Source organism: Lissotriton vulgaris, chromosome 5 (assembly GCF_964263255.1).
Source record: "Lissotriton vulgaris chromosome 5, aLisVul1.2, whole genome shotgun sequence".
Lineage (NCBI taxonomy): Eukaryota > Metazoa > Chordata > Amphibia > Caudata > Salamandridae > Lissotriton > Lissotriton vulgaris.
This window is the reverse complement of record NC_141693.1, coordinates 1,772,798,176-1,772,826,101: the sequence shown is the minus strand read 5'-3', so window position 1 is coordinate 1,772,826,101 and position 27,926 is coordinate 1,772,798,176. Positions and strand designations below refer to the sequence as shown.

Sequence of the window (27,926 nt, the reverse complement as noted above, 5' to 3'; positions counted from 1 at the left end):
GCATGGAAGCCGGCGCCAAATGGATGAAAAACAGCTGCCTTCAACTAAACACCAACAAAACAGAAGTACTCATCATGGGCCCAAACCCCGACGCCTGGAGCGACACCTGGTGGCCCACCGCCCTCGGAAACCCGCCAACCCCCACAGACCACGCACGCAACCTGGGAATCATCCTGGACCGCCAGATCAACTCTGTCTCATCTTCCTGCTTCCACACCCTCCGCCTCCTTCGTAAGACCTTCAAATGGATCCCCCTCGAACACCGAAAGACAGTCACTCAAGCCCTGGTCACCAGCAGACTCGACTACGGCAACGTACTCTACGCCGGAATAAACAAAAACCTCATCCGCAAGCTACAGAACATCCAGAACGCCGCCGCAAGACTGGTCCTCAACCTGGCAAAACACTGCCACATCTCCCAGCACCTGCGCACACTCCACTGGCTCCCCGTTGAGGCGAGAATCACCTTTAAGATGCTCACCCACGCACACAAGGCCCTCCACGGCACCGGACCAGCATACCTGAACAGCTGACTCAAATTCCACGCACCCCAAAGGACCCTACGATCAGCCCAGCTTTCCTACGCCGTGGTCCCCCGCACCAGAAAGACCAGATCGGGAGGCCGCTCCTTCTCCTTCCTCGCGGCCAAAGCATGGAACGCCCTTCCGCTCCACCTCAGACAGACAACATCGCTCCCCATCTTCGCAAGAAACCTCAAAACCTGGCTCTTCGACAGACCCCCTCCTTGATGGAATGGAACCTGCACCCCCCCCCACTATCCCCCATCCCTAGCGCCTTGAGACCCTTACGGGTGAGTAGTCGCGTTTTAACAAACTCCTGATTGATTGAAACTCCTTATAATTAGCTGAGCTATCCACCCAATCAAGACATAAGTGGATAGAATCACAACAGCAAGTAAAGAAGATGAAAAGCAGAAAGAGGCTCGGAAAACAGTGGATAGTAAAAACAGGCACAAATACTGTTCTTTGCGTGGGCAGTGGCAGCTAGTAGGGAATAGGGGTGGCGAGGCAAGGGTAGATGATGATGGAGGGGGAGTTGAAAATATATTTTTTTTAAACACACGTATCTTGTCAGCCGCATCGCTCCATCGCTTCTTTGCTCTTCCTGATTCCAGTCCGGAAGAAGCTGCAAAAGCTGCCAGACACACGGGCTCCCCTGAGCCAATCACAAAGCAACAATGCAATGTTGTGATTGGCCTGAGCGCCGTGGATCAGCGCTCAGATCAGGACAGGGTGCCTGCGCATGTTCCCTACCAGGCTTTCAATTACAGCCTGTTAGGGAATATGCAAAGTGTGCATGACTGCTTGGCCGGCCAAATCGGCCGGCCAAGCAGTCAAGCACACTTAGTGTGCATAGTCCACTCTTCCTCCCACCCTGAGCCACCAGCCCCGCCCTAACCCAACCCCCAGCAACCAAAAATAAAAAAATGATAACCTTGTTATTATCGTTTTATTTTACCCTTTTTCCCTGCTCTAAAAGAAGTGGAGGGACGGTCCTCTGCCTTAGCGGAGGAGCCGCCACTGTGCGTGGGTACCCAGGTGCGATAGGCAGGGCCGGACTGGCCGTAGCGGGCACCGGGCAATCTCCTGATGCGCCGCATGTGTGGGAGGCCAGTTTGGGGCCCCTGGGGGCCATTTTTGTTACAGGGCCGTTTTTCGGACGAAAACTGGCACTCGCGCAAGAAATCACTGTCCACACTTCTTCAAGGAGCAAGAAAGGCCACTTTATTTTAAGACAGGTGCATAATACATTTCTTGAACACATTCATTATTTATTAATATCATAAAAGTCCAAACTACACATTATGCCTAAACTCCCTACCTAACAGAACCCAAAACTAACTCTTGACTAATACCCCCAGGTTTACCCAACGAGCTACCCTTCAGGATGGCCAACCCGCTCCAGGCTGCCCACCCCACTAGCAAAAACCGCCTCCTAAAAGAACAAAGACACCTGTCCTAAAAGTGGCAAGGCCCGAAGACCAGAGCAGCGCCTAGAGCACCGCCAAGTAAAACCTAACTAAAGGAATAAAGGGAGGGTGGGTGGGGCAAAAAGAACCTCCCTTCCCCTGCCTCCCGCTACGCAGTGCCCAACCACCAGCCTGACTTCCCTTTATTACCTCCCCCTAATCACCCCCACCTGTTCCAGCTCCCTCGCGCGAACGTACCCAGGGAAAGACCAGCTCGCGCCTGGCTCTCCCTGGGTCCCCCCTCGCGCAAGAAATCACTGTCCACACTTCTTCAAGGAGCAAGAAAGGCCACTTTATTTTAAGACAGGTGCATAATACATTTCTTGAACACATTCATTATTTATTAATATCATAAAATTCCAAACTACACATTATGCCTAAACTCCCTACCTAACAGAACCCGAAACTAACTCTTGACTAATACCCCCAGGATTACCCAACGAGCTACCCTTCAGGATGGCCAACCCGCTCCAGGCTGCCCACCCCACTAGCAAAAACCGCCACCCAGGAAAACCTTTAGCGTTTTCCTGCCCCACCCAAAGAAGGAAGGGAAGGAGCACACCACAACTGCACCTGAAGAACTGTGGCAATTAAATCTCTGAGCTCCAGAAGGTAAAAAGAAATGCTTAATGTAGAAAGATGGACCCCGTCCTCACAGAATAAATGCTTCTCTGAAACTTTCAAATGATGATGAGCCAAACTGTATATACATAAATGGTTACAAAAAAGTCGCATTGTTCTATTCACTTTGCGTCTTGCCTTCTCCATGGCGGAATAGCTCCTTGCCCCAGTCCATTGCAATCGAGGCACAAACTCAGTCCATATCACCATGGTGCTCACCCATGTGGTCTTGAGGACTTCGAGATCTTGTTTCATTAACTTTAGCAAAGTCAAACCTGATAGAGAAACTAAGTCGTTTTCCCCAAGATGCAGCACCAGTAGATCCGAAGGGCCCCCCCAACCCTTTGAAACCATAGAAGCCAAGGCGGGAAAAAGACCGCCCCAGAGCATGCCCCCTGTGCCATGCCAGGAAACTTCATGTGTCAGACTGCTTAAACCAAGAGATCTCCCACAAAGCTGACGCGCAGAGGCTACAGCAGCCCGTTTAACAAAGGAGTGCCCCAGGATCCACACCCTCCTTTTGTATCCAGCGACTGGGGGCCAAGGACCGAGGAGAAAAAGAAATGTCAGGCAAAGCAAAGGCGGACTACTTTCTCACATACTTCTCACAACATCTAGAACGCCAACGCCCAATACGACGAATTTGAGACCAATCCCACCCCAACCTGGCGGCCTCGGTCGCCGCGCCAATCCTGAAGGAATGGGTGCCGAACTGAGAAGGATCCCTCCCCAGGCCCAACAAAACCTTGCGGAGGACAGCTAACAACTGAGAAACAAGGATGGTACTGCCATCAGCATGACAAAAAATTGCCCCCGGGATAAAATGAGGAGAAGACACAAAAAACCTCCCATTCCCCCACAGGGCAGCATGCAGACACACCGCTCCTAACCCAGAAACACCCACCCACCCCTCCCCATCTGATCACTTTTGGACATCCTCAGCCACAGGCGTACCCTGTCACGTTCCACCACCACCTCGCTGCTGGTCATTCCCACTCTACCCCTCAAACCCAGCAGTTCAGAGGCCCGAAATGCCCCAAAGAATAACCACACAAAGCACAAACGAAATTTGTGGCACTCCAAAGCATCATAGCAGCACACCTCCAAGTGCGATAAAAGCAACTGAAGCAAATCAAAGGTCACCGGCTGCCATAGCTTCTGACCACCAGCCCGAAGCCTACCCAACCCTTTCAGAACTTTACGAACCAACACCCCCCCAACCGGATCCCTCCCCCACCAAAGCTGACCATAAAAAGACACCCGGCCAACTTGCCCGGAATGGTCGTGTGAGAGAGGCCTTTGTCCGCTAAATGTAAAACAAACTGCAATAAGAATTGTTCATCAGATAACCCAGCCCTGACCGGACCTGCCATCTCCTCACCAAACTGCAAAAAACTCATGCCTGGCCTTCAAATAACTCCGCCGTGTAGAGGCAGCTACTGAATGTTCGACCAAATGGTGAACCCTCAATCCCCCAAGTCCCATACGTACTGTGGGATCGCCGTCGGTTCCAGGTCCGCCCCAGGAGCCAATTTGTGGAATTCGGACCACTGAAAGCGAGATAAAGAATCAGCGATACAATTAGTGGCTCCAGGAACATGCCGAGCTTTAAAGACAATATGCAGTTTGTAAACACCGCAACATGAAGGCGCGCAGGAGCTTTAGTACCCACAAATCGCGGGCCCCCTTTGTTTATTAACAAGGTCAACTACTGCCATATTGTCCACGTGAAACAATACGGAGCGATTCTGAAATTCCTCCCCCCAGATACACAGAGCAACCAACAACGGGAAGAGTTCCAAAAACGCAATGCTGCGACCCTGTTCTTTCCAGCGCACTGGCCAGCCAGCCGCGCACCAACGACCTTCCCAAAAGATGCCGAAGCCGTGAGCTCCTGATGCATCCGTGAAAAGCTGCACCTGCCACACCATGTCCTCATCCGCAAAAAACAAGGACACGCCATTGAAATCTTGCAGGAAACGCAACCAGATATTCAAATCAGCACGGACAGCAGTTGTAATGCGCACACGATGATGAGGAAGGCTGGCGCCGGACATCGAGAGGCCCAGACGTCGACAAAACGTCCTACCCGCCCGAACCACCCGACAAGCAAAATTGAGGTACCCCAAAAGCTTCTGGACTTTCCGCAGCTCCACTTTGCGGTCTCCCAACACCAAGCGGATGAAATCAGTCATCTCCCGCACGGTAGCAGCAGGCAAGCGCGCCATCATAGTCGTGGTATCAATTTCAATCCCTAAGAAAGTCAGTGATGTACAGGGACCTTCGGTCTTATCCGGCGCCAGAGGAACGCCCAAATCCCTGGTCATAGCCTGAAAGATTGCCACAGCCGCCTGACACTGACCGGACTGACCCCCACCAATGAAAAGAAAGTCATCAAGGTAATGGCAGACCAGGACGTGGCCGCTGACAAAAGTGAAGCGCCACTGCAGAAATGTACTGAGTGTCTCAAAGAGGGAACATGACACCGAGCAGCCCATGGGTAATACTTTATCGACATAAAAACATCCCCCAAAATGCATGCCCAAGAGACCAAAATCCCACTGATGGATAGGAAGGAGCCGGAAAGCCGACTGAATGTCACTCTTTGCCAGCAAAAACCCAAACACCTGCCCTGCGAACGAGCCGTAAGGCGTCATCCACTGAAGCATATGGCACGGTTGAGTCAGCTGGGTCAATGTAATCGTTGACGGATGCACCCTCAGGCCAAGACAGATGATGGATGAGGCGAAACTCCCCCACCGCCTTTTTTGGGACCACCCCCAGCGGAGAGACGATCCAATCAGGGAGAGGACAACTCAGAAAAGGACCAGCAATCCGACCCGCTGCAAGCTCAGCATCCAACTTCTTCTGCACAAACCTGAGGGCACTCCTTCGCAGACCTCAGATTGTCAGACCACCGACCCACCCGGGGACCCTGATATCCAATCCGGAACCCAACCCTGAAACCCCAGGACAAAGTCGCAGCAGCCTCAAAGTCAGGATAGTCCACCAACCACAAATCCAGAATGTCCTGCTTAATAGGAGTAGGAGCCCTCATGTACAAAGTGCGGAGGTTGTCCCCTACCCCCTGAACCCCTCCCCTGGTCTCCAACACGCTGTCCGGGAAAACACTGTGTGAGAGCATGCCGCCCCCCACACTGCGCACACTCATGGCAATCTTTTTGGCAGGATACTATCCTCCGTAACCGGTTTTGGAACAGCCACACCATCCCCAACTGTAGAAAACTTCCCCCCGTAGGTTGCATATTAGAAACATTCAAAACCACTGCCCGCTCAAGCCTCGGTGTCAGAGCGACTCGCTCACCAACCATCCCATCCCCCGTACCAATTGATCTTGTACTCTTAACAGGGAGACTCTCCCTTGGTTTCCACACAGCCCACCATCCATCCTTACCTCTTGGCAACTGTGCCGACTGCTTCTGAAAATCAACAGTATCCCCTGTAGAAGGTCTAGTCCTCGCTGCCTCACATACCGCTGCGTGACAGGTTTTTCAGCAGCCACCCCATCCCCAACTGTAGAAACATCCCCTGTAGGTTGCACATCAGAAACATTCAAACTCACAGGCCGCTCAAGCCTCGGTGCCAGAGCGACTCGCTCACCAATAACCCCATCACCCGTACCGATTGATCTGGTACTCTCAACAGGGAGACTCTCCCTTGGTTTCCACACGGCCCACCAACCATCTTTACCTCTTGGCAACTGTGCCGACTTCTGCTGAACATCAACCTGATCCATGTTAGCTGGCCTACTCCTCGCTGTCTCACGTACCGCTGCGTGGTCCGCACATGACTCCTGCAAAATACGAGAAACAGGGGGTTGCCCCAGCCCACCCCTCTGGGCCCGTGCTGCCAAAAGCCCAACCTCCTTATCCCTCAACTCCCCTTCTTCCAAGTCATCATCTTGTACATCCAAATAGAAAGTTTCCCCAGAAAAATGAAACTTTTGCACTGCCACTTGGCAGCGCCCCATCACCAATTCCCGCATCATAAAACTGCCAGTCAACGTCATGAAAGCTCCGCGTGCGCAAGAGATCCGCTCCAGATAACTCTCCCTGATCCCACCACTGGAAACAGCCGTAGGGACAGTTCCCAAGCCCGAAGAACCAGGCAACAGCCGCCCAGCCGGAGGAACAACTTGAAAAACTGCGGCCGCTCAAGCCAGACTGTGAAGAATCAGCAGAAAGACCCCCCCCCCCCGCACAGAGGCAAAGGAAACATCCCTTGAAGACCCAGCAACCGGCGCTAACCCAGAGACACCACCCGACCCGGTCGCCAAACCACCCTGAGAAGCACCCGGCTGGACCCGAGGGGCCGGGAACAGCACCTGGCTGTGGACAGAGGGCCCCCCCCCCGAGATCCATACCCAACCCACCAGAGGCCAGGGACTGCTGGGAAACAGGGGGGGGGAGGGACAAAACCAGGAGCCATGGACCTGGAGGCCAGGAGGGGGCGGAGGGGGGGGGGACCTCACCAAAATTAACAGAGTTAGTGGCCGGGGGGGGGGGCCCAGAGAGGGAAGAAACGGGCATCGCCGCAGGGGGGGGGGCAAGCTCTGGGCAGCCCTGAGCCAAATCACCGTGGAAGTGGGGGGGGGGCTTGACCCAACACAGGGGTGGCAGGAGAACAGCAGGTAGCACTGCCCATTTACCCATAAATAGGGCAAAGCCCCGTCTTGCAAACCATACACAGCAGGGGAGGGGCCCCCGGAAACAGTAGAGCAATATGGGCCCGGGCGGAGCACTTCGAATCAAGGCTCCGCCCACGCTTTGCCCCAGACACCAAAGAAGGCTTCCTGGTGGAGGCCCGGTCGAACGCAGGGCCTGCCGGCCCAAAGAGCGCCCCCGCCTCCCCCCGGGCGCCCCACGCAATCCAGCACTCTGCAATGGTAAAAGACATACCTGCTGGTGGGCGCCCGGGTCAACCGGCGGGGGCCCCGAGTCTGTGGGAACCTGGGCCGGCAGCGGCAAGACCGCCGGAGTGGCAGCCTCTCCATCCTCGTCGTCGTCCGGGTCGGGTGACAAGCAGGCAGTCACCGCCCGCGACACGCCCCCAGCAGCCTTACGAGGGGGGGGCGGGCCAGCCCCACTCACGCCCCCGTCGTCGCACCGGGCCGCAGAAGGTCCTCCCGTCCTGCAGCGCACAGCAGCTGCACCACCCTCCGCACCTCGGCCGCCTCCTCCATGGCCCACTAAGGTAAACAAGAACACGAGCCGGCAAAAAGAACCTCCCTTCCCCTGCCTCCCGCTACGCAGTGCCCAACCACCAGCCTGACTTCCCTTTATTACCTCCCCCTAATCACCCCCACCTGTTCCAGCTCCCTCACGTGAACGTACCCAGGGAAAGCCCAGCTCGCGCCTGGCTCTCCCTGGGTCCCCCCTTGGCACACCCAAAAAGAACCTCCCTTCCCCTGCCTCCCGCTACGCAGTGCCCAACCACCAGCCTGAATTCCCTTTATTACCTCCCCCTAATCACCCCCACCTGTTCCAGCTCCCTCGCGCGAACGTACCCAGGGAAAGACCAGCTCGCGCCTGGCTCTCCCTGGGTCCCCCCTGGCAAAGAGCTCGGCAGCACTCACAACCCCAGGGGGAGGTGGGGGGGCCGGCCCTGGCAATAGATTAGGAAATTACTCGCTATACAGCCTAGCCTGCAGTGTATTACAGAACAGAAGACCGCAAGCAGTTGCATTAAAGTCCAGTGCACAGACAGGGCCTCGGATGGCCAACACCATTAAACAAACCCTGGGTGAAAATCTGACGTAAAGCTGCCTAGAAGTAGGCAATTCTTTGTTATGCTGCTTTTAGGCCTCTCCACAGCCTTTTATTACCCCCAGATACAATGCCAGGCCGGTTCTAACCGGCCCAGCGTTAGACATACGTGGACCCGGAAGTGATTGTGTAATCATGAGGTGCATGCGGGGCACGCACCTCAGATCCTGACCAATTGACTGCAAGGCAGGCCTGTCGCGTCATTATTATGAGTGACAAGCCCGCCCCTGTGGTCATCGGGGCCGGCATGACTGCCATATATTTGGCGTGGCCGATGCTGGCCCGCCTCTCTGTTCCTGCAGACGTGGGCACTTATAACAAATAAACATCCTCAGCCCTCTGCTGGGATCGCTGCAGGCATCTCGAGACGTCAAGTGATGATGCAGTCGCATCAGGCTTTGGCGGGGCATCTTTTAAGCCACTTACATCTATCAGCCTTTGGGCTTCACCGTACGATAATCTCTTGGCTAGCCTGTGTGCCAAGGTGGCGTGTCCCGAAGTGGCACAGACCCACCCATGGCAGCCTAAAGAGATTTCATTTCTTCTTGGCGTGCCCAGTCGCCAGATGATTTGGGGAAAAATGGCAGAGTTGGCACTCCAATTATGGGCTTTATGAGCAGCAATGGGCTTTCACAGTGATTGCACGAAGTTTATAAACTGTTAAAAGTGAGGACACATGTCTAAATGAAGAGCTATAACAATGGGTCTTCTGATGGTAAGGATAACTACGTTGTTGGTGACAAACTCCTCAGTAGTGTTTAATTCCTCCCCCAAATGTAGCGACATGGATTCTTTCCATAGATGTCTCTGACACTTTATTTCTTTTAAATGCATGTTGTGTAGTTCCTCTTGTATAAGGCTATTCCATTCGTTCTACTTCACCTAGCTACTGAGATTTAAAAACTGAGATGAACTTTGTTGGATTTCAATCTGCGAGGAGCATATCAAATCCAGTTTTGAGCAGCTCCCTTGTAACTAGCTGAGCTATCCACCCAATCAAGACATAAGTGGATAGAATCACTACAGCAAGTAAAGAAGATGAAAAGCAGAAAGAGGCTCGGAAAACAGAGGATAGTAAAAACAGGCACAAATACTGTTCTTTGCGTGGGGAGTGGTGGCTAGTAGGGAATAGGGGTGGCGAGGCAAGGGGAGATGATGATGGAGGGGGAGTTGAAAATATATTTTTTTTAAACACACGTATCTTGTCAGCCGCATCGCTCCATCGCTTCTTTGTTCTTCCTGATTCCAGTCCGGAAGAAGCTGCAAAAGCTGCCAGACACACGGGCTCCCCTGAGCCAATCACAACGCAACAATGCAATGTTGTGATTGACCTGAGCGCCGTGGATCAGCGCTCAGATCAGGACAGGGAGCCTGCGCATGTTACCTACCAGGCTTTCAATTACAGCCTGGTAGGGAATATGCAAAGTGTGCATGACTGCTTGGCCGGCCAAATCGGCCAGCCAAGCAGTCAAGCACACTTAGTGTGCATAGTCCACTCCTCCTCCCACCCTGAGCCACCAGCCCCGCCCTAACCCAGCCCGCAGCAACCAAAAATAAAACAATGATAACCTTGTTATTATCGTTTTATTTTACCCTTTTTCCCTGCTCTAAAAGAAGTGGGGCGACGGTCCTCTGCCTTAGCGGAGGAGCCGCCACTGTGCGTGGGTACCCAGGTGCAATAGGCAGGGCGGACTGGCCGTAGCGGGCACCGGGCAATCCCCTGGTGCGCCGCGCGGGTGGGTGGCCGGTTTGGGGCCCCTGGGGGCCGTTTTTGTTACAGGGCCGTTTTTCGGACGAAAACCGGCACTGGCAATGAGCTCGGCAGCACCCACAACCCTGGGGGGAGGATGGGGGCTCGCTCTTGCAATAGGTAATTAAATTACTCGCTATACAGCCTAGCCTGCAGTGTATTACAGAACAGAAGACCGCAAGCAGTTGCATTAAAGTCCAGTGCACAGACAGCACTGAAAGCCTCGGGGTGGCCAATACCATGAAACAAACCCTGGGTGAAAATCTGACGTAAAGCTGCCTAGAAATAGGCAATTCTTTGTTATGTTGCTTTTAGCTCAAAGGACAGGTCTTGTGTGTAACCTTCCCATACAAAGTGAAACCTGTTCCCAGGAGTTTTGGGATCATGTTTTAAGTTTCCCAAGCAGGAGATCATGAGGTAGGAAGTCTGTGGTGCTGTTCTACACAGGAGCACTTCCTTTCTTCTGTGCTTTATCTATTTGGAAGTACAGACTTCTTATGCAAGTGTCCTGGCAGTGCTGATACAGGGCAGAGGCCTGGACATAGAGATGCTTCTCTGAGACACCATGAGACCACTTGCATGTTGGTATTTTGCTCCTGAGATGGCCACATCTTGATAAAATAAAGGAGAATTTACTTTAGGAGAAGGCAGCGAATTGTGCGTGACCCTCAGTGGTGTATTGGCCTTTCAGCCACATGCATTTCCACCCAGTACGGCTCAAGTCACAGGAGATGCTTTAAGTCCATGATTGGCTTCTGGTACTCAACAGTACCACAAAACCAGTTTTTAGGTCTCTCATACACAGCGCGTGCAGTTTTCTGTGAGATGGATTGTTTACAATTCACTTCATTGTACGCCACTCTACTCTACCCCACTCTATGCCACTCCACTCAACTCCATGCCACTGCACTTAAAGACACCCTACACCACTTTTTTTTACACTCACTCTACTGTACCCCAATATGCTCTGCTCCACGCCACTCTACTCTACGCGACTTCACACCAAGCCACCCCCACCCTATTACCCTCCACCCCACTCTATGTAATTCTACTCCATGCCATTCTACTCTACACAACTCCACTCCACACCACTCTACTCTACTCTATGCCACTCTACTCTACGCCACTCCACTTCACTGTACGCCACTCTACTTCACTCTATTCTATGCCACTGTACATCATACCACTCTACTCTGTGCCACTCTATGCCACTCTACTTTGCACCACTCCACTCTACTCTATGCCATTCAACACCACACAATGCCGCTCTACGGTACTCTCCTTCATTCTACTGTATGCTACTCTACTCTAAGCCACTGTACTGCACATCACTCTACTCTATGTCATGCCACTCTATTCCACGCAACTCCAATCTACACCACCCCACGCTACTCTATGCCACTCCACTCGACCCCACACCAATCTACTCCACTCCACACCAGTAGCTTTTAGCCAAGCTGCCCAGCAGCTGGCACACTGCTGGACAGCATTTCTGAACAACATTAGCAAAGCCAATATCACATAAGCGAGATCTATTGGCTTTGCAAATGGTTGTTTTAAATTAATTTCAATCTTACTGCCCAATAGTCACACTTCTGTTTAACATGGCAAAAAAACATTTATAAAGCAAATCAATCCCGCATAGGCACGCTCTGTTGGCTGTACAATGCTTATTCCATCTAGCCGGCCCTTCCTTACTGATGTATAGAAGGGACAAATCATGATTTATTATTTATGTCACTTTAGTTCCTTTCATATATTATTAAAATACATACCATGTAATACATTATCACTTGCTCGGGTTGTCTATCAGGTGGTTGGTTTCTGTAGAACTGGCTGCCTGAATATTTCCTTTGTGTGCATGTGATGTTGGCATGAATGCCTACCTCATATGGTCTTTGTTCGGGGTCTGTGGCCCCTTTTACATTCCTGTACCCTTTTGGGCTCCTGGCACTTACCAACCACCCCTACCCACTACAACAGGTCACCCACCAAGCCCCACTGACTCAGGGTAGAAAGCAGAATCTGATTCAAAGCCCTGAACTACATGTTCAGAATCAAAGCAGGCATTGCACCCAAATACCTTTTAGCTCTGGCCCATTCTTACACCCCCAAGCGAAACCTTCGGTCGCAATCAGCCGCCAACTTCTGCGTACCAAGATTCAAACTTGTAAGAATGGGAGGCAGATCCTTTGCCCACCTAGGACCATCCCTCTGGAACGCACTCCCTCTCTACATTTGAAATGAGGAAAACCATGCTAGGTTCAGAAAGCACGTCAAGACTTGGCTATTCGAACAATAACTTGAATAACCAGAAATCCCCTGCCACCTTTATGCTGTGTCTCGGCACTGGGAAACCCTTCTTGGGGAGCTGTCGTGCCTTACAAGTTTAAAAAATAAAATAAATAAAATATAACACATGGGCAAGCCCTCTTTAACCAAGTCTGCAAGAGGCTGTGAAGTGGTTAATATTGCCTCTGGGGGAAGAAGTCAAAGGTCACATCCTGGAGTCTAGATCTAGTTCTCTTCAGGATAGTGTAATCATTTGCAGGCTGGCTCCCAACCCTGGAGCTGTTTCAGGCTGTGCAGAATCAGGAAAGGCAGCAAGCTTAACTCCTAAAGGCAACAGTAAGGAAATTCAAGGAATGTGCTTGTTTGGAAGCACTGAAACCTTTCCAAGAACTGAGTACACGCCATGTTTGTTCTATTTAAAAATGTTAATGTTTTACAAGACCAGGTTTATAACATTTATTAAGCGAAAAGTATACAGAAAATAGAAAATGTATCCAGTTAAACATTTGAAAACGGTATGCACAACTTAAGAGGAAACAAAACACAACCGTGCCAGAAGAAACAATGCATATACACACACACACGCTCAAACGAATGCACGCAGGCACACAAACACGCACATATACACACACACACAAGTTAACTAGCTTTATACAATAATGAGAGCAGCACATACAAAAACAAACAGCACAATTTTCTTAGAGTGGACCATCCACTGAGATGGGAAATGAATGACCTGCCTGAGCTTTATTAAGCTCCCATTTGATTCTGTCTTTTGGGGAGTCCCTCAAGACACTGCTGTTTTCTCATTACTGTTTTTTGTTTTTTAATTTTTTATTTTTGGTGCAAAACAAAGATAGTAAGTACAGCTTCATCAATCGCGTTATCACACATTAAGTACTGGGTGAATGAAGTAATACAGTATACAGTAGTGACCAAACGTATATCATCCACCATAGTGCAAAGCATTTCAGGCCGTATCGGCGATGTGATGAATAGGGATCTATATGTGTCGTAGAAATACAGTTTGCGATTTTGTGTTTTGTTGGCTACTATTCGTCTGAGTCTTGCCTTTTTTATCTTACAACAAACATAGAACAGGAAAAACAGCACACTTAGTCCGGCACATACTTGAAGTAGTAGCTTTCGGCACTCGTAGCATTCTCATTACTGTTCGATTAATATGTCAGACCTGCTGTGATTCTCCTTCAACAATGCCACTCAGCTTGTGGCTCTTCTAAACAAGCATTTGCAATTCAATCGATCTCGCCTTTGGGACCTTTAACGTGTTTAGCTATTCAGCACATTAGCCTGGGTATTGAAACATCTACTTTTCTTTAACATGGAGTGAAAGTAAGCATCAAACTGCTGACACGCCAGGTATGGGAACACATGGAAAAAAAAAATTGACTTTCAGTGGGAAATAGTATAGTCCAAATCTCTGTTTTTAATATAAAATCAGGGCCTTCGGTGGTCATAACAATGGAAATACACGATTTGAAAAAAAATATTATTGTCTACGTGTGCCCGTGGAAGACAATTTCTATGGACTGGAATCTAGAGAATGTTGAAGTGATTCTGGTATTTTACTGACCTCTGCTGGTCGTTTTCTACCAAGAAAGTTAAATAGAGGCAGTTGCTAGAAAACTAAAAAAAATAAAGTCCCTCAGCAGAAAGCAATTCTATTATTTTACTGACCTCTACTGGTCGTTTTCTATTAAGATAGTTAAATAGAGGCAGTTGAGCAGAAAAAAGTCCCTAAGCGGAAGCAGACAAGTCCTAGGGCTGATCTCCATATCCCACAAAGTACATACACAGATAAGTATATAGACGAGGTCTTGAATGCTCGACCTAAAAACTTAGATGTGACATTGAGCTTGAATCTACATCAGTGTTAACCAGTACTGACTGGTGAATGATCTTCCTAAAACCTCAAGTCAGACATTATCCTCTCTCTGGTGACCTATCTGCAGTGAGACTAAAGTCTATCGTCTGGTAAACGTGGGGTACTGCCCCACCTGTATTAGGGTGCTTAATGTGGGCATATTGCTGGACTCTGAGCTGGTCCTTCAATCAACAGATTGATGCTGCCATTTATCTTTTTTTTTTTACTTGGCAGTTCCACTCCTACCCTCGTCGCTGAATGTCCATGGATGCCTTTGTGCCTTCTTGTTTTAACTTTTGCAGTACTGTCTTCATTGTTTTCCCACATTTTGTCATTGCATTACTGCTGTGCATGAAAGCTCATGCTCATAGAATATGGAAATGTTTTCACCTGGTCTCCCTGCTTTACATAGGCTTCCTGTTACTCAACTGGCTTGGCAATTTGGGCTGGACTGTTCACTTTGGAGCAAAGTCAGGTCTTATTTGGATATAGCTGGGTCCAAACCGAGGTGGCAAGGTGTGCAAGGTAACGATGGATTGGGATGCGGCCCTGAGTAATTACCAGTGGCTGAGATTAATTCAAGCATTCAATCATCACTTTTTTCTATACTTTAGTGTTCCTGTTAATAAAAGCACTTACTTCAAGGCTCTTTGGGATGTAAGCGGAAAATTACTAAATTGTTATCTATCTATCTATCTATCTATCTATCTATCTATCTATCTATCTATCTATCTATCTATCTATCTATCTATTATACACATACACACACATGCAACTACACATACACATATGAGAAGCTGTAGTTATTTAGGATTCCCAGTGATAGGAATTCCTCAATTTTTTCCTTGCTAATAACTATTTGATGAATCTCCATGAAACTTGCAAACTTCTTCCTTTTTCTACATTGGTTGATGATGGTGATTAGTTAGTGGGGTGTAAAGAAAAAAAGAAAAAGGTGGTTCTCAAAAAACGTTTTTCCACCAATGCCTTTTCCATAGAATAGAATAGCAGGTCCTGATAGAGGGTCGGGGTCTGACCTCTGAAGGAAATTAGATGCATGTTGTGGGCTCTTACGTAGTTCGAGATGTCGTCCCTTTCTGCCTTCTGTGGCACACCCTGAATGCGAATGTTGTTTTTTCGCAATCTGTTCCCGAGCTCTTCGAGGTGGGCCTGTAGGTCAATTTGTTGGTCGTGGAGGTGAAGCACTGCATGGCAGAGAGCCTCCATCTCTTTGGATTGGCCATCTCCTCTGTCCTCCAGAGCCACCACCCGGTCCCCCAGTGAGCCCACATACTTCCTTATGTCTTTGATCTCCAGTGTAAGGTCTCTCTTGACTGTTTGTAAGTCTTCTCGGAGCTTTGAGAATAATGACTCCAAGAACCCTCGCTTCACTGGTTCCTCTGGTGTGTGACCAGTCTGGGGCTGGGGGCTCTCTGACGTCTGGGGTGCCTCCCCAGCAATGGTCCCACCCGGGCGGGTGAGCATGTCCTTGATGTTCCGTTCCTTCTTCATGTGGTTGGTGGACATAATGGACTGCGTCTACTTCGCAGCCCCTGTAGGGGTCAGAGCGCCCAAGAGTCCCAGTATGTAGTCTGGAGATTCGAGACGTCCCCAGAATCTCTCAGTCGCTATCTCCTAGCTGCTGGCATGCAATGGGAAGAACTTACCCCCAGGCACCCGATTCCAAGCCGGCTGACCTGTTCAGGCACTGTATGGGCCACCGGCCGCCCCGCCTGCTTCACTCGTGATCAGGGGTGGTGCTGCTCTTCTGCAAGCTGGCTGAACTCGGGGGGCTGCGTAGGGCTGCCGAGCCCCTATTCCTCTATGACTGCAGCTGAGGTACAGGTTAACTCTTTCTGGGGCTCACTTTCGGTTGGGGATACCATCCTCTCAATGGCTGCATGGCCAGCTGCTTGGACATTGCCCCTCTCCTCACATTGCCCCCTCTCCTCACATCCGGCTCATCAGTACTGCCCCTGCCCTTGTCAGGGCCACGTGGGGCTTCTCCTCGCTCGACTGCCTGCCGTGGCCTTTTACACTGCTGGGCTATGCAGCTCAATCTATAGGCCCCAGAACTGCTACCATCCCCGGTATTTACCGGGTCTCAGTGTGTGTCCGGGACGCCCGCAACATCAGGCCCCGCTCACTCGACCGCCATTTCTCTCGGGCCGGGCGATGATCTTCAGGCTCAGTGTGTTCATAGGCCGCAAGTCGGGCCCTCCGCGTGGATTCAAGGCTGCAGGTCCTCAGCGTTGGGACCTCAGCGACAGGCGGTGGACTGCAGTCGCTTTTCCCGCGAGTCACCGCTTCAGGGCAAGCCGCCTGCAGTGTGATCTTCCCAGCTGGACCTAGTGCCCTGCAAGTTATCTTGAGTCACCTCACGGCGTTTTGACCACTATTGGGCCACTTATGCTTCTAGTAGGCGGGCGGGAGAGGTGGAAGAAAGTATCCTATCTCGCCGCAATCTTGGCCACGCTCTTAGACAGAGGTTATTTGGGTTAGATGTCCTACTATTGCTGGGTGGAAATGGCAGGATGTGGTTACTAAGGGAGGGCGCCCATCAAGCCTCAGGAACAAAATAGGAGCACTAGTAGAGCAGAGTTCTGGGAGGAGGGTGCTCAAGTAAAAGTAGTATTTTCAAGAAGCGTATTGAAATAATTCACTAGGAGATTTTAAAATGATTTGCATTTTATTTGATAATTTTGTAAATTGTAACCTTCTTATGAGCTAGGCAAAATTTTAGTGCCTGACAGAATGATTCAATATTTTTTTAGCTGTGCGTACCTGCACTTTAGGAAAAAAGTAGGGCACCTGTAGTTGCTATGTGACCAAATGACTACAAAACCTCACGATTTCAGGCCTACCAAGGCTAGAAGGTGTGTGTCCGTATATTAGAGCAGGTTTGTCGGAGTTCTATCTACAGTCTGGGGTCAACGTGCCTTATATCTATATGGCATAAGGTACTTTGCCTGTTGGGATGCTCTGGATTCGGCTGCGCCTGTTTTCCATGGGATGACAATATTATTTTTTTTAAAGAATCTTTTGTTAAACAGTTGCTCTGTGCACATTGAATGACAAAAACATTAGCAATCAATGTTACTTTTCAAGACAGCGAGGCACATTGTCCATACCCTTGCAGCGTGATAGACATATTTGGAGACCATACAGACAGAATCACGGAGGGATGACAATAATTAACTCGGGGGAAGGGTGCAGGCAGATTGTGCAATGAGCTGGAGCAAGATATTGTTGTACAGTTATATATGCACATTGATTGTTTTCTTTGTATGTATTTTAAAAAGATGATGATGGGGCTTATTTACAAGGCCCTTGCACCACTTTTGCGTAATTTTTAACATGGGAAAAGTGTCGCATAACTGGTGCAAGGGACTTGTAAATCTCCCCCAATATTTTTTGCAAATGCGTTATGCCACAGAATATGCCAAGTGATTTTACCTTTGAAATATGGTGGATTTTACCTTGCATGGCTTCCTTTTCTAAGTAGAAATAATAAACAGCTACCACTACTGCCACCGTCTAGCCCGAAGTGAAGCTCATGAGGTCCGTTAGGCACTTGGTTGAGAAACAGGTCTCAGATGCCAAAGGCATGTCATTGCCATGATGTGCCTCTAAGGCCTCTTCAAAAGGGACCACCGGGGGTGGACTGGCTGTAGTGGGCATCGGGCGTTTTCCCGGGTGGCTGAAAGGGTGGGGGCTGGTTTTGCAGTGGTGTAGGCCGCTTTTGTAACTGGGGGCCTGTTTTGAAGCGGTGCTGCAATATTGGCCCCCAGTAACAAAATCAGAAGTGCTTTACATTTGCACAAGCCCCCTCACCCCATAGAGGGGGGGCTGGTCCAACACATTTGCCAGGGCTGTTTTGCGTTCTCAGTTCTACCCTGAGGACCTGAGAGCTTCAAAGTTTCCCAGTCCCATGCCTGAATGGCGCTCATTCAGTCCAGAAATGGTCTTTGCATTCTGGGACTTGTAGTACTGTTCACCTCATTATAAAACTTGTCCTGGATGAGCTACTCATGTATGGATCTGGGAATCCTGGGTTCTTTAGGTCTCCTTACTCTAAGAAAATTAAAAGTCCATTACAGGGAGGCGTTGTGTCTTCCAATATTGTACGGTAATACGTATATCTGCTGAGTTACAAGGTGCTGCACTGACCGGGTGAACCTAGAAAGGGTTTCTCGCACCCAGCCTCGCTTTCATGCACATTTCTGCTTTACATTTTTATGAGTTTGTTTTGTTTTGAGTGCCCTTCCAATAAAGATGTTGACAACTTGATGGTAAAGAACATAGGAATAATGACATGCAGTCCGATGGGCAGGGGCGTAGCTTCAGGGGGGTGTTTGGGGTGTTGCATCCCCCTAATAAATGTATTATTAAAGAAATCGTTTGGTACAGGAGCTTTCTATCGGGTGTGAAAAGGTGTCTGTCGGATTTCACCGGGGATTTTTCAAATACTCACTTAGACAAAAACACCTACACAAACACTCTTGTCTCTGTTTATTTTACAAAATATTGTGTTTTAAGTACCCCTCACAATCTCCACTCCCTTCCCTTTCCACCGGCCCTTAAGCGCCCTTTATGTGTCAGAAAACCTAAAGCTTAGACCCTCCTCCCCCCACCCCCGGCCCCCACAGTCTTACTGACCAAGCTGCGCCCCTGCCAATGGTTACAAAAAGTTGTTACTTTCTAACTGGGTCACCATGAGTGCTTCAGGCTGGATCCAGTGCAAAAGCGCACTCTCACACCCTCAAGTCCTCACATGAACTTACCGCCCTCTTCTGATCAAGGCAGCCGACTTTGCAGACAATCTGGGGCCTTTGTGTAGGTTCACAAGAAAGCTGTCCAAACTGGAGCCCGCCCTTTTTGGCTTATGTCGTTCCCCACCCCACCTCACCTGTCTCTTACGAAATCAGTTGCCGTGCCTATTTATTATAAGCGGCACATGCAGTGGTAATCCACTCTTTCTGAGCAGGGCAGGTCGCAGGAGCAACTATTTTCAATTCGCTTCCCTGGGTCTACTTCACCGACATAAATATGAAGGGAGTGATATTGGCCCAGGTCACAATTATGGCCCTGATCAGCGTGGTTGTGTCTGATAAGGGGCCTAAATCGCAAGACGGCGGGGGGCAAAAAGAGAGTGGCACGCAGGAAAAGCAGACTGGCCAACAGGGAAAGCAAGTTGGTCAGGGTGTGATCTTTTCTGATCTCAGCCCTACAGAGTTATCGCAAGTGGTGCATTACCTTCAGCAGAACCTTGGCGGTGACTTAGTAGATGCTGCAGAAGCAAACCCCTCCGACAACTGCATTTACTATGTCGATGTTGTGCTCCCTAAAAAGCAAGATGCGCTGAATTATTTAGACAACCTTGGACGGCAGCCAAAAAGAGAGGCGCTGGCGGTGGTTTTCTACGGCAAACAGCAAGTACCTAATATTACGGAGTACGTGGTAGGTCCGCTGCCTCACCCAACTTACCACTCAGACATCACTCTGCAGAAGTACAAAGACCAGCTCCCCTACTACCGCAGACCTGTGATTGGGAAAGAGTACATGGAAATGTACTCTTTGATCTACCAGAAAGAGTTTGCCAAATTGCCTACCTTCCTGAAAGATGCGTATGACTATGATGGGACAAACTTTGCCGCTCTCACCACGGTCCCCCGGGGGTTCCGATCTGGAGACCGCAAAACTTGGTTTGTCCTCTTCCATAACGTTAGTGGTAGCGGTTTCTTCCTGCACCCAGTGGGCTTGGAAATCCTGGTTGACCATCAAAGTTTAGATGTGTCCCAGTGGAGAGTGGTCAAAGTGTTTTTCAAGGGCAAGTATTTCAACGATATGGTTCACCTGGAGGAGGAGTATAAAGCAGGCAAAGTGATGGTTGTAAAAATGGGTAAAGTACCACCTGAAATGGACATTGCTTCCATGAATCCTTTAGGGGGCACTGCCGCAAATACTCCTTTCCAATATGAGCCCACTGGCCCACGTTACAGTGTCAAAGACAACCAAGTGTTCTTTCAGTCCTGGAGCTTTGCCTTTGGAAAGCACGTCAACTCTGGGTTGCGACTCTTTGATGTAAGATTTCAGGGGGAGAGGGTTGTCTACGAGCTGAGTGTGCAGGAGGCCATTGCAATCTATGGTTCAAATGCTCCAGGTTTACTTGTAACCAGGTACCTAGATAGCAGTTTTGGCATTGGAAGATTTGCGCATGAGCTGGTCAGGGGAGTGGACTGCCCCTATTTAGCTACCTACGTGGATACCCACCATATGATTGAATCCCAGACTCCCGAAACTGTCAAGAACTCGATATGCATTTTTGAGCAGAATGCAGGTATACCTCTGAGGCGGCACTATTCCAACTTGCATTCTATGTATTACGGTGGACTTCCTAGTACCATCCTGGTAATCAGGGCCGTTTCCACACTCATCAACTATGACTATGTGTGGGACTTTATGTTCTACCAGAATGGAGTGATTGAAGCCAAAGTGTCTGCCACGGGCTACATAAGTTCTTCTTTCCTCTATGCTGACGGTCTCGATTTCGGGTCTAGAGTTGGCGAACACACCTTGGGAACGCTCCATACCCACTTTGTCAATTATAAAGTTGACCTAGACATTGGAGGTAAGATAGACTCTATTTTACCATACTTTAGACATAGCAAACATAGCCTGCCCAATAAATGCATAATGCTTCTGTTTTGCTTTTGAGGTTGTTTGTAGTCAATCAAAAGAAGAGGTCAAGAATGTTTTTCCCAATACTAGGCTCATTGTGAGTGCTATTACTGCTCCTCTGAATTTATATTCAATTAATTTCCCAGCTATTTTGCCAAGATCAAATGTTGATTTTTGGTTACATTTTTATTTTTCATGTCTCTTGTTAACACATGTCCTCTTTATGTACATGCAGGCATGTGGACTAAAAAGGTGTTTTGCATATGTTGAGTATGTCCGTGTCCCCATGTTTATTCACACATATGTGCACTGGTTTTGAGTGGGATGCAAATTTACTAGTACAGGCAATGTTACTTGGAGTTATCATTGCCAAATGAATGTTTTCTCAGCTTTCTTCTCACAACTGATGCCAATGTTAGCTTTAAAGGAGGCTGGTGATCCCTAGCTATTCTTTTGGGTTTTTGCTCTTTTTAATGTTCCCCCTCATGCCATAAAGTGTTAAAAGTTTCCCAGTTTTCTAGTGAACAGTGGCTGTGAGTCAAGATATCTTGTTGCTAAAATGGCCTGATGGACGGCCAGGGTCCACAGACACTAGTGTGTCCCCTTCTGTAATACTGACAGCCCTGGCACACTTAAAGCGCCAGCATTACCTTCAGAGGGCGTTCCCTCATTTACATGGGGGCATGGCTCCATGCAAATGAGGGAATCCCTTTGCCTCTGCGCCCGCGCCGTATTGCAGATGTGGGAGCAGAGGCAAAGAAGCTGTCAGGAGGCACACTCACTGCACCCACCTGCAAGGGGATCGCTAATCCCCCTTCACAGTGCAGGTGGGTTGCCACTCTCAGGGAAACACAGAGCGGCTTGAAAGCAGCTTCTCCGTTTTACCCCTGAATGTGCTCCCCAGGGCAGCGCGAGCTCGCGGCTGCCCTGTGGGCAGTGCATTCACTATATTGCAGCGCATTTTCCTGGTTAGCACTGGGGCGCACCTTTTGAAAGGTGCGCCCCAGTGTTAACCAGGAAATGAGCCGTATTTGTAATACGGCCCCTGGTAAGTATTTTAGCTCCCATCACTGACTCACTGAGGGCCCTGAGACTCTTTACCCGTTAATAAGATACAAAGACTAAAGCTACAATGTATGAAAGAAGGCCAGTCTTCTTGACGTTTTACTAAACATCCTGTGGATCACTTGAGTGCTCTTGACAGTTGAGCAGTGTGTTTGACCCATCTACCAAGATCTATCTATATATAATTTTGCAAAAATATTTTATTGGCATTACTTGAACAAACTGTATTGTGGATTACAGTATGCAGTTCTCTTTTTTTAAAACCTCTATTTTCAATGACTAGAGTAAACGTCTGTGGATAAATTCCCCATCAAGATCCTAATCTGACTAACCTGACTTAAAGAAGTAAATAAAAACATGAATGGGTAAAACCCATAGCCCTAGCCACGGGAAAGTTCTGTAATGGTAATTAATTTCTTTTTATTACTAAAATATGCACAAAAATAAAAAGAAGGGGAAAATAAAAACATGATACCTAACTGGGGTGACCATATGCTTGCAAGAAACAATAAATGAAAAAAATAACTATCTAAATAAATTAGCTGAAGAGGACGGGGGCTTGGTTGCAAGCAACTGTATTTTAAATGGGTGTAGAAACCCTTTTTAGGTCGATGCCTACACCTTGGGATCATTCAGAAAGCTTCCCTTGGAATGCATTCCACCCTTTGCACACTATTGGCTTCTTGGTTTGTAATTCGCATTTTCTGGCTTTGTATTTGCTGTCTTTCTTTGATTTAGGCAGTCCAGTGTGAGTTAATCACTCCCAATTACTAAAGCCTGTTTGCATTACTCTCCTTGTATTCTCCCACGAGTGCTCCTTTCTGTAAGGACACCAGTACATCTTGTTCTTATCTTGTCACATTTGCTGTGCATTCAAAGACAGAGGCCAAATGTTAAGCTCTGTCTTTCGGTGGAGCTTGGTATACATTTTTCTATTTCGGACTTTAAAGTCAGAGGATTTGTGTGACAATCTTGCTGGATACTGGGGGTAGGAAAGGTTTTTTTCTAGGATACAACATTGAAATTAACTGCAAGTATTTCAGAATAATACAGAATTAGGGAAGAACAAAGGAAGCAAGTTTTTTTGGTAATTCTGAAGTGTTTTGAAAACAAATACTTTAATATGACCAACATAAATCAATACACTACATGACGCCATTTCCACGCATTATTGTTTCTGTGCTGTATAGTTTATTAGTAAAACTGTATGTCTGTGTAAATATAATGGTAATTTCAATTGAAAATGATTTGTCTGTAATGGCAGCATGCTACCACACCATGCATACTCCACTCAACGCTACTCTATACCACTCCACACTGCTGCAATCTGCTCTGCACCACTCCACTTTACACCACTCCACACCACTGAACTCTGCACCAATGTGCCATACTCCACTCTGCATCACTCTATGCCACTGCTCTCTCTGCCTCTCTAATCTACTCTGCGACACTCTACCCTATGATAATGCACTCTATGCCATTCTACTCTACACCACTGCACTCTTCCCCACTGCACTCTACACCACTCCATTCTAGAACACTCCACTCTACTCTGCACAGCTCCACTTTGTGCCACTACATTCTACGCCACTTGGCAACACTGCGCTCTATGCCAATGCACGCTACACTGTACCACTCCACTTTATGCCTCTGCACTCTATCCCAATCCACTGTATGCCACTCTAATCTACTCTGCACCGCTGCATTCTATACCTCAGGACTCTACACTACTTTGCTCTACGCCATTACACTGTACAACACTCTGCTTTAGACCACGGCACTCTACCTTGCACTAGTCCGCTCCACGCCACTTCACTGTACTCTAAAACAAGTAATCACTGCACTCTTGCCATGGCCCTCTATTGCACTCTACTCTACTCTGTGCCACTCCACTCTATGCTACTGAACTCTACACCATTCTACTCTGCATCATTGCTCTCTGCACCACTGCACTCTTCACCACTCCACTCTGCACCACTATACTCTACTGCACTCTCTGCCACTCTACTGTGCACAACTGCACTCTATGTTACTGTGCTCTACGCCACTGCACTCTTTGCCACTCAACTCTGCACCACTCTACTCTGCACCACTGCAGTCTGATCTGCGCCACTGCACTCTACGAAGCACCACTATACTCTGCAACAGTCAATGCCTATGCACTCTTCACCAGTCAACTCTACTCTAGGTGATTTCACACCCCTGCACTCTACTGTACTCTGCACCACTCTACTTTATGCCACTGCATTCCATGCCACTCCACTCAATGCCACTTCACTTTACGCCACTCTAGGCCACTGCACTGTATGCCACTGCATTTTACGCCACTGCACTCTGCAACACTCTACTCTGCAATACTGCATTCTATATTAATGCACTAGATGCCACTGCACTCTATGCCATTGTACTCTGTTTCACTCCATTCCATTGGACTCTGTAGCACTCCACTCTGCGCCACTGCACTCTATACCAATGCACTCTGGGGCACTATACTCTACTCCTCACAACTCTACTCCACTCTACTCTGCACCATGCCACTGCACTCTATGCCGCTCTACTCTCCACCACTGTATTCATCACCACTGCAGTCTACACTGCCATATCTGCACTACTCCAATCTATGCCACTGTACTCTACGCAACTACACTTAACTCTGCACCACTACATGCCAGTGCAGTCTACAGCACTGCACTCTGCGATGCAACACTCTTATCTATGCCACTGCATTCTACGCATTGTACGCCTCTGAATTCTATGCTGCTGCACTCTACACTACCCTACTTAGCAACACTCCGCACCAATGTACTCTCCACCTCTCTCTACTCTATGCCACTTCATTATACACCACTCTACTGTATGCCACTCTACACAACTCCACTCTATGCCACTTCATTACAAGACACTCTATGGGACTCCACTTTACGACACTCTACTCCACTGCTTGCCATTCCACTCTTTGCCCTTCCACTCAATGACATTCCACACTGCATTCCTCTATGCCACTAACTTTTAATCATGTGAAACAGCAGCTACGCTGGTGTACAACATGGCTAAAACACATTGGCAAAGCCAATAGCTCTTGCATAGGTGAAATCTATTGGCTTTTCCAATGCTTGTTAGTTTTAATGCCTATCACAGGAAAATATAATTCTCACTAGCTCAAGGAAATGTCTCTACTGGCTTTGACTAAAAATCAATGTAGAAGGTTAAAGAATGGAAAAAAATATTGCCAAGTAAAGCACTGGCCCACCAGCACTAGTACTGAAGTATACTTCTCACTAGGAAGATGCATGCATGTGATTAGGGTAAATGTTGTCATTCACACTGCAATAGAGTCAATGGCGGATGTGGGCTGACCCATTTCCAATGCTGGCTGAGCACTTTGGTAGATGGACGCAAAAAGGGCAAGCAGTCAGCTAGAACAATGGATGAAGAGGAGTGACACAAAGCCCCTGCTTGCAAATATATATGTATTGCTTATTTATGATTTTTATTGTTTATAGGAGGCTGGAGATAGATCGGCAGCTGTCTCTAATTCAGATCTAAAAATGGTGGTAAGAGATTGAGATGCAAGATGGAAAAATAAGGAGAGACAAAAGATGGATTAAAAACAGATAAGAGCGAGGGAGACACCATAGATCAGAGAGTGAGAGGAGGGAAAAAGATCATTAAAATAGGGAGTGGATGGAATGAGCCGAAAGCAGCCAAAGTTTGGTAAAAAGAATGGGAAAAAAAGGAGAATCAGAGTAAACAAGCACCTGCTATTCTTTCCACCGGAGCTCTAGTTACACCAGAATCATTACTCTCTTCGCTCTTTATTCCCATCCCAATTTGCCCCTCTGGTCAGTCGTCTCTTCTGAAATTTAGGATTAGCTTCAGAGGGAGGGATGAAGATCTTCGCTTCCGCAGAAGTCCTGGGAAGTCAGGCGAGTTGCCCATGGTGAGACGGTTGATTGTGGGTGGTGGTCCAGCTAAGGTACTTACAAGTTAACTGAGTGACTTCACTTCCACATTGCCCTGCTAGTCTATATGTGTGTAAACTAACTGAACATATTAAATGGGTCCTACTAGAGAAGCGTGGCTCAATGGTTAGAGCGGCAGACCCTGATGCAGAGGTCTGGCCCGGGACCAAGGTTCAATACCCTGCCTTGGCGGGTCTTGGGCTCAAATTTCCTTGGACCTGATAATTCTCGCCTCGTGCCTATTCTAAGCATGGGTCCCACTCTGCAACTCTGGGCAATAGCTTGCTTAATCTCCACAACTGCCCCAACAGCGCTGGGATGCCTGGCCTCCACCTTGGGGGTGCCCAGGAGTGGACATTTCACAGGGAAAAACCAGGAAGGGTTCCTAAGCGGTATACGGACAGCGCCGGGACACTTCCGTTGGAGGTAGCTGTGCGCTTTACAAATGCTGGCATTTAACATTTTGTTACTATCCATCTGTTGGCTTATTTGATTGAGCTGGGTTGGTGTGGTGTTGCAAGTTTTTTTTTACCTGCATACTATAGTCTGGTTATGAGTACTGATTGTATGACTACATGCTGTGTTCAGACTAGAGGGCCTATGAATCATGGATGCAACCCATTAAGTGCCACCACAGTAGAGTGCAGTAATTACTGGGTGCACAATTTTCGCCTGATTCCTCTTTCCAACTTTTAGAACGAGGATTTAAGCACAATGTATGCATGGTGTCAATAGTCTGGCCATGCTCTCAATCAGCTGGCCTGAGACGCATTAAGGAGAAACACCCTGCTTTCGGCACTTTTTGCATGTTACTAGGCCAGTGCAATCAATGTGCGTTGTTGGATTTGTGTGAGCTGTCTGTTCTGTCTAATATATTGATTTGGATGTCAATCTATATTATTTTGGCGCAGAAAGGGCTGTTGGAAGCATGTTGGTGCCCAAATAAATGGTGTGTCTCCACAATGCTCTTTGTGTTCCAAAAGAGGTTATGTTAGGGTTCAGTGTTGATCGGGCCATGTTGGGTCAGTGGGTTATCTTCTATTTTAAGCATCCTATTTGACAATACTCTGGGCCTTTTCCCAGAATGATGCAAGGATTCCAGCGCCCAATAAGCCTGACTCTCCCAGGATAATTTCATACAGATATAGCCAGTTCTCATTGTCGTTATAAAAAGTTGGTCGTCCAACCTCCTATTAACATGGATTAAGAGAAAGGCCATGGGCGTGGTTTCAGGTGGGTACCTGGGGGGTTACGCCCTTGAAGATTTCCCTAGTTGGGTCATGCTTGGCAGGGAAAGTTGGGGCCTTCTGCCTGTGATCATACATGTTAGATGAAGTCAATCACTCCAATTCTGTGTACTGCCATGAGTGATGATTCAGTCACCAACAGTGTCAGAGATTCGTACCCCTGTCAGGCCTTGGGTGTGGTGCTTGGGGCCCAAAGCTCCAGCAGTGAATGCTGGTTCTTCAGTTCTCTGCAGTATGCTGCACTACCATGAAAATCATAATTAGGGCTCCCGGTTTTATGGTATTTATTTTTTGGGCCATTTTTTCTGTACTTATCCATATTTATTTTGTGTTTTGCGCATAAATGTAGCTGTAAAACTACATTTACGTATTTATTTAAATGATAGACGCACACTTATACTTTGATGTCTGTCATGTGTTAGCTATTTAAGTTGCCAAATATTACATAACAGTACATCCACCGGCAAATATTAGCATTATGCCACAAATGTATATTGAAACATGCAGTTTTTTAAAGAAATGTCATCTTGTTTTTTAATTTCCCATGCTGTCCATCTGCTCAGCTGTTGGGCTACAATTCATGAAAGAGCATGAAGAGTCACTTAAAAGAAGCACATTTCCTGTATTTATCCACTTTTAAAACTAAG

At 48.3% G+C, this 27,926-nt stretch overlaps 1 protein-coding gene across 2 annotated transcripts in view; it reads left to right on the top strand.

Moving 5' to 3' along the window:
* AOC3 (amine oxidase copper containing 3) overlaps positions 1-27,926 on the top strand; it is a 211,842-nt gene that overhangs the window by 105,175 nt on the left and 78,741 nt on the right. Inside the window, exon 1 of one of the 2 annotated variants that reach the window (XM_086924078.1) lies at positions 19,328-20,955. The exons of the other annotated variant lie outside the window; for it this stretch is intronic. Coding sequence (XP_086780204.1) covers positions 19,374-20,955 — 1,582 coding nt within the window. The 5' untranslated portion in view covers positions 19,328-19,373. Of the gene's footprint in view, positions 1-19,327; positions 20,956-27,926 lie in introns of those variants that run through there. 2 annotated transcript variants of the gene reach the window in all.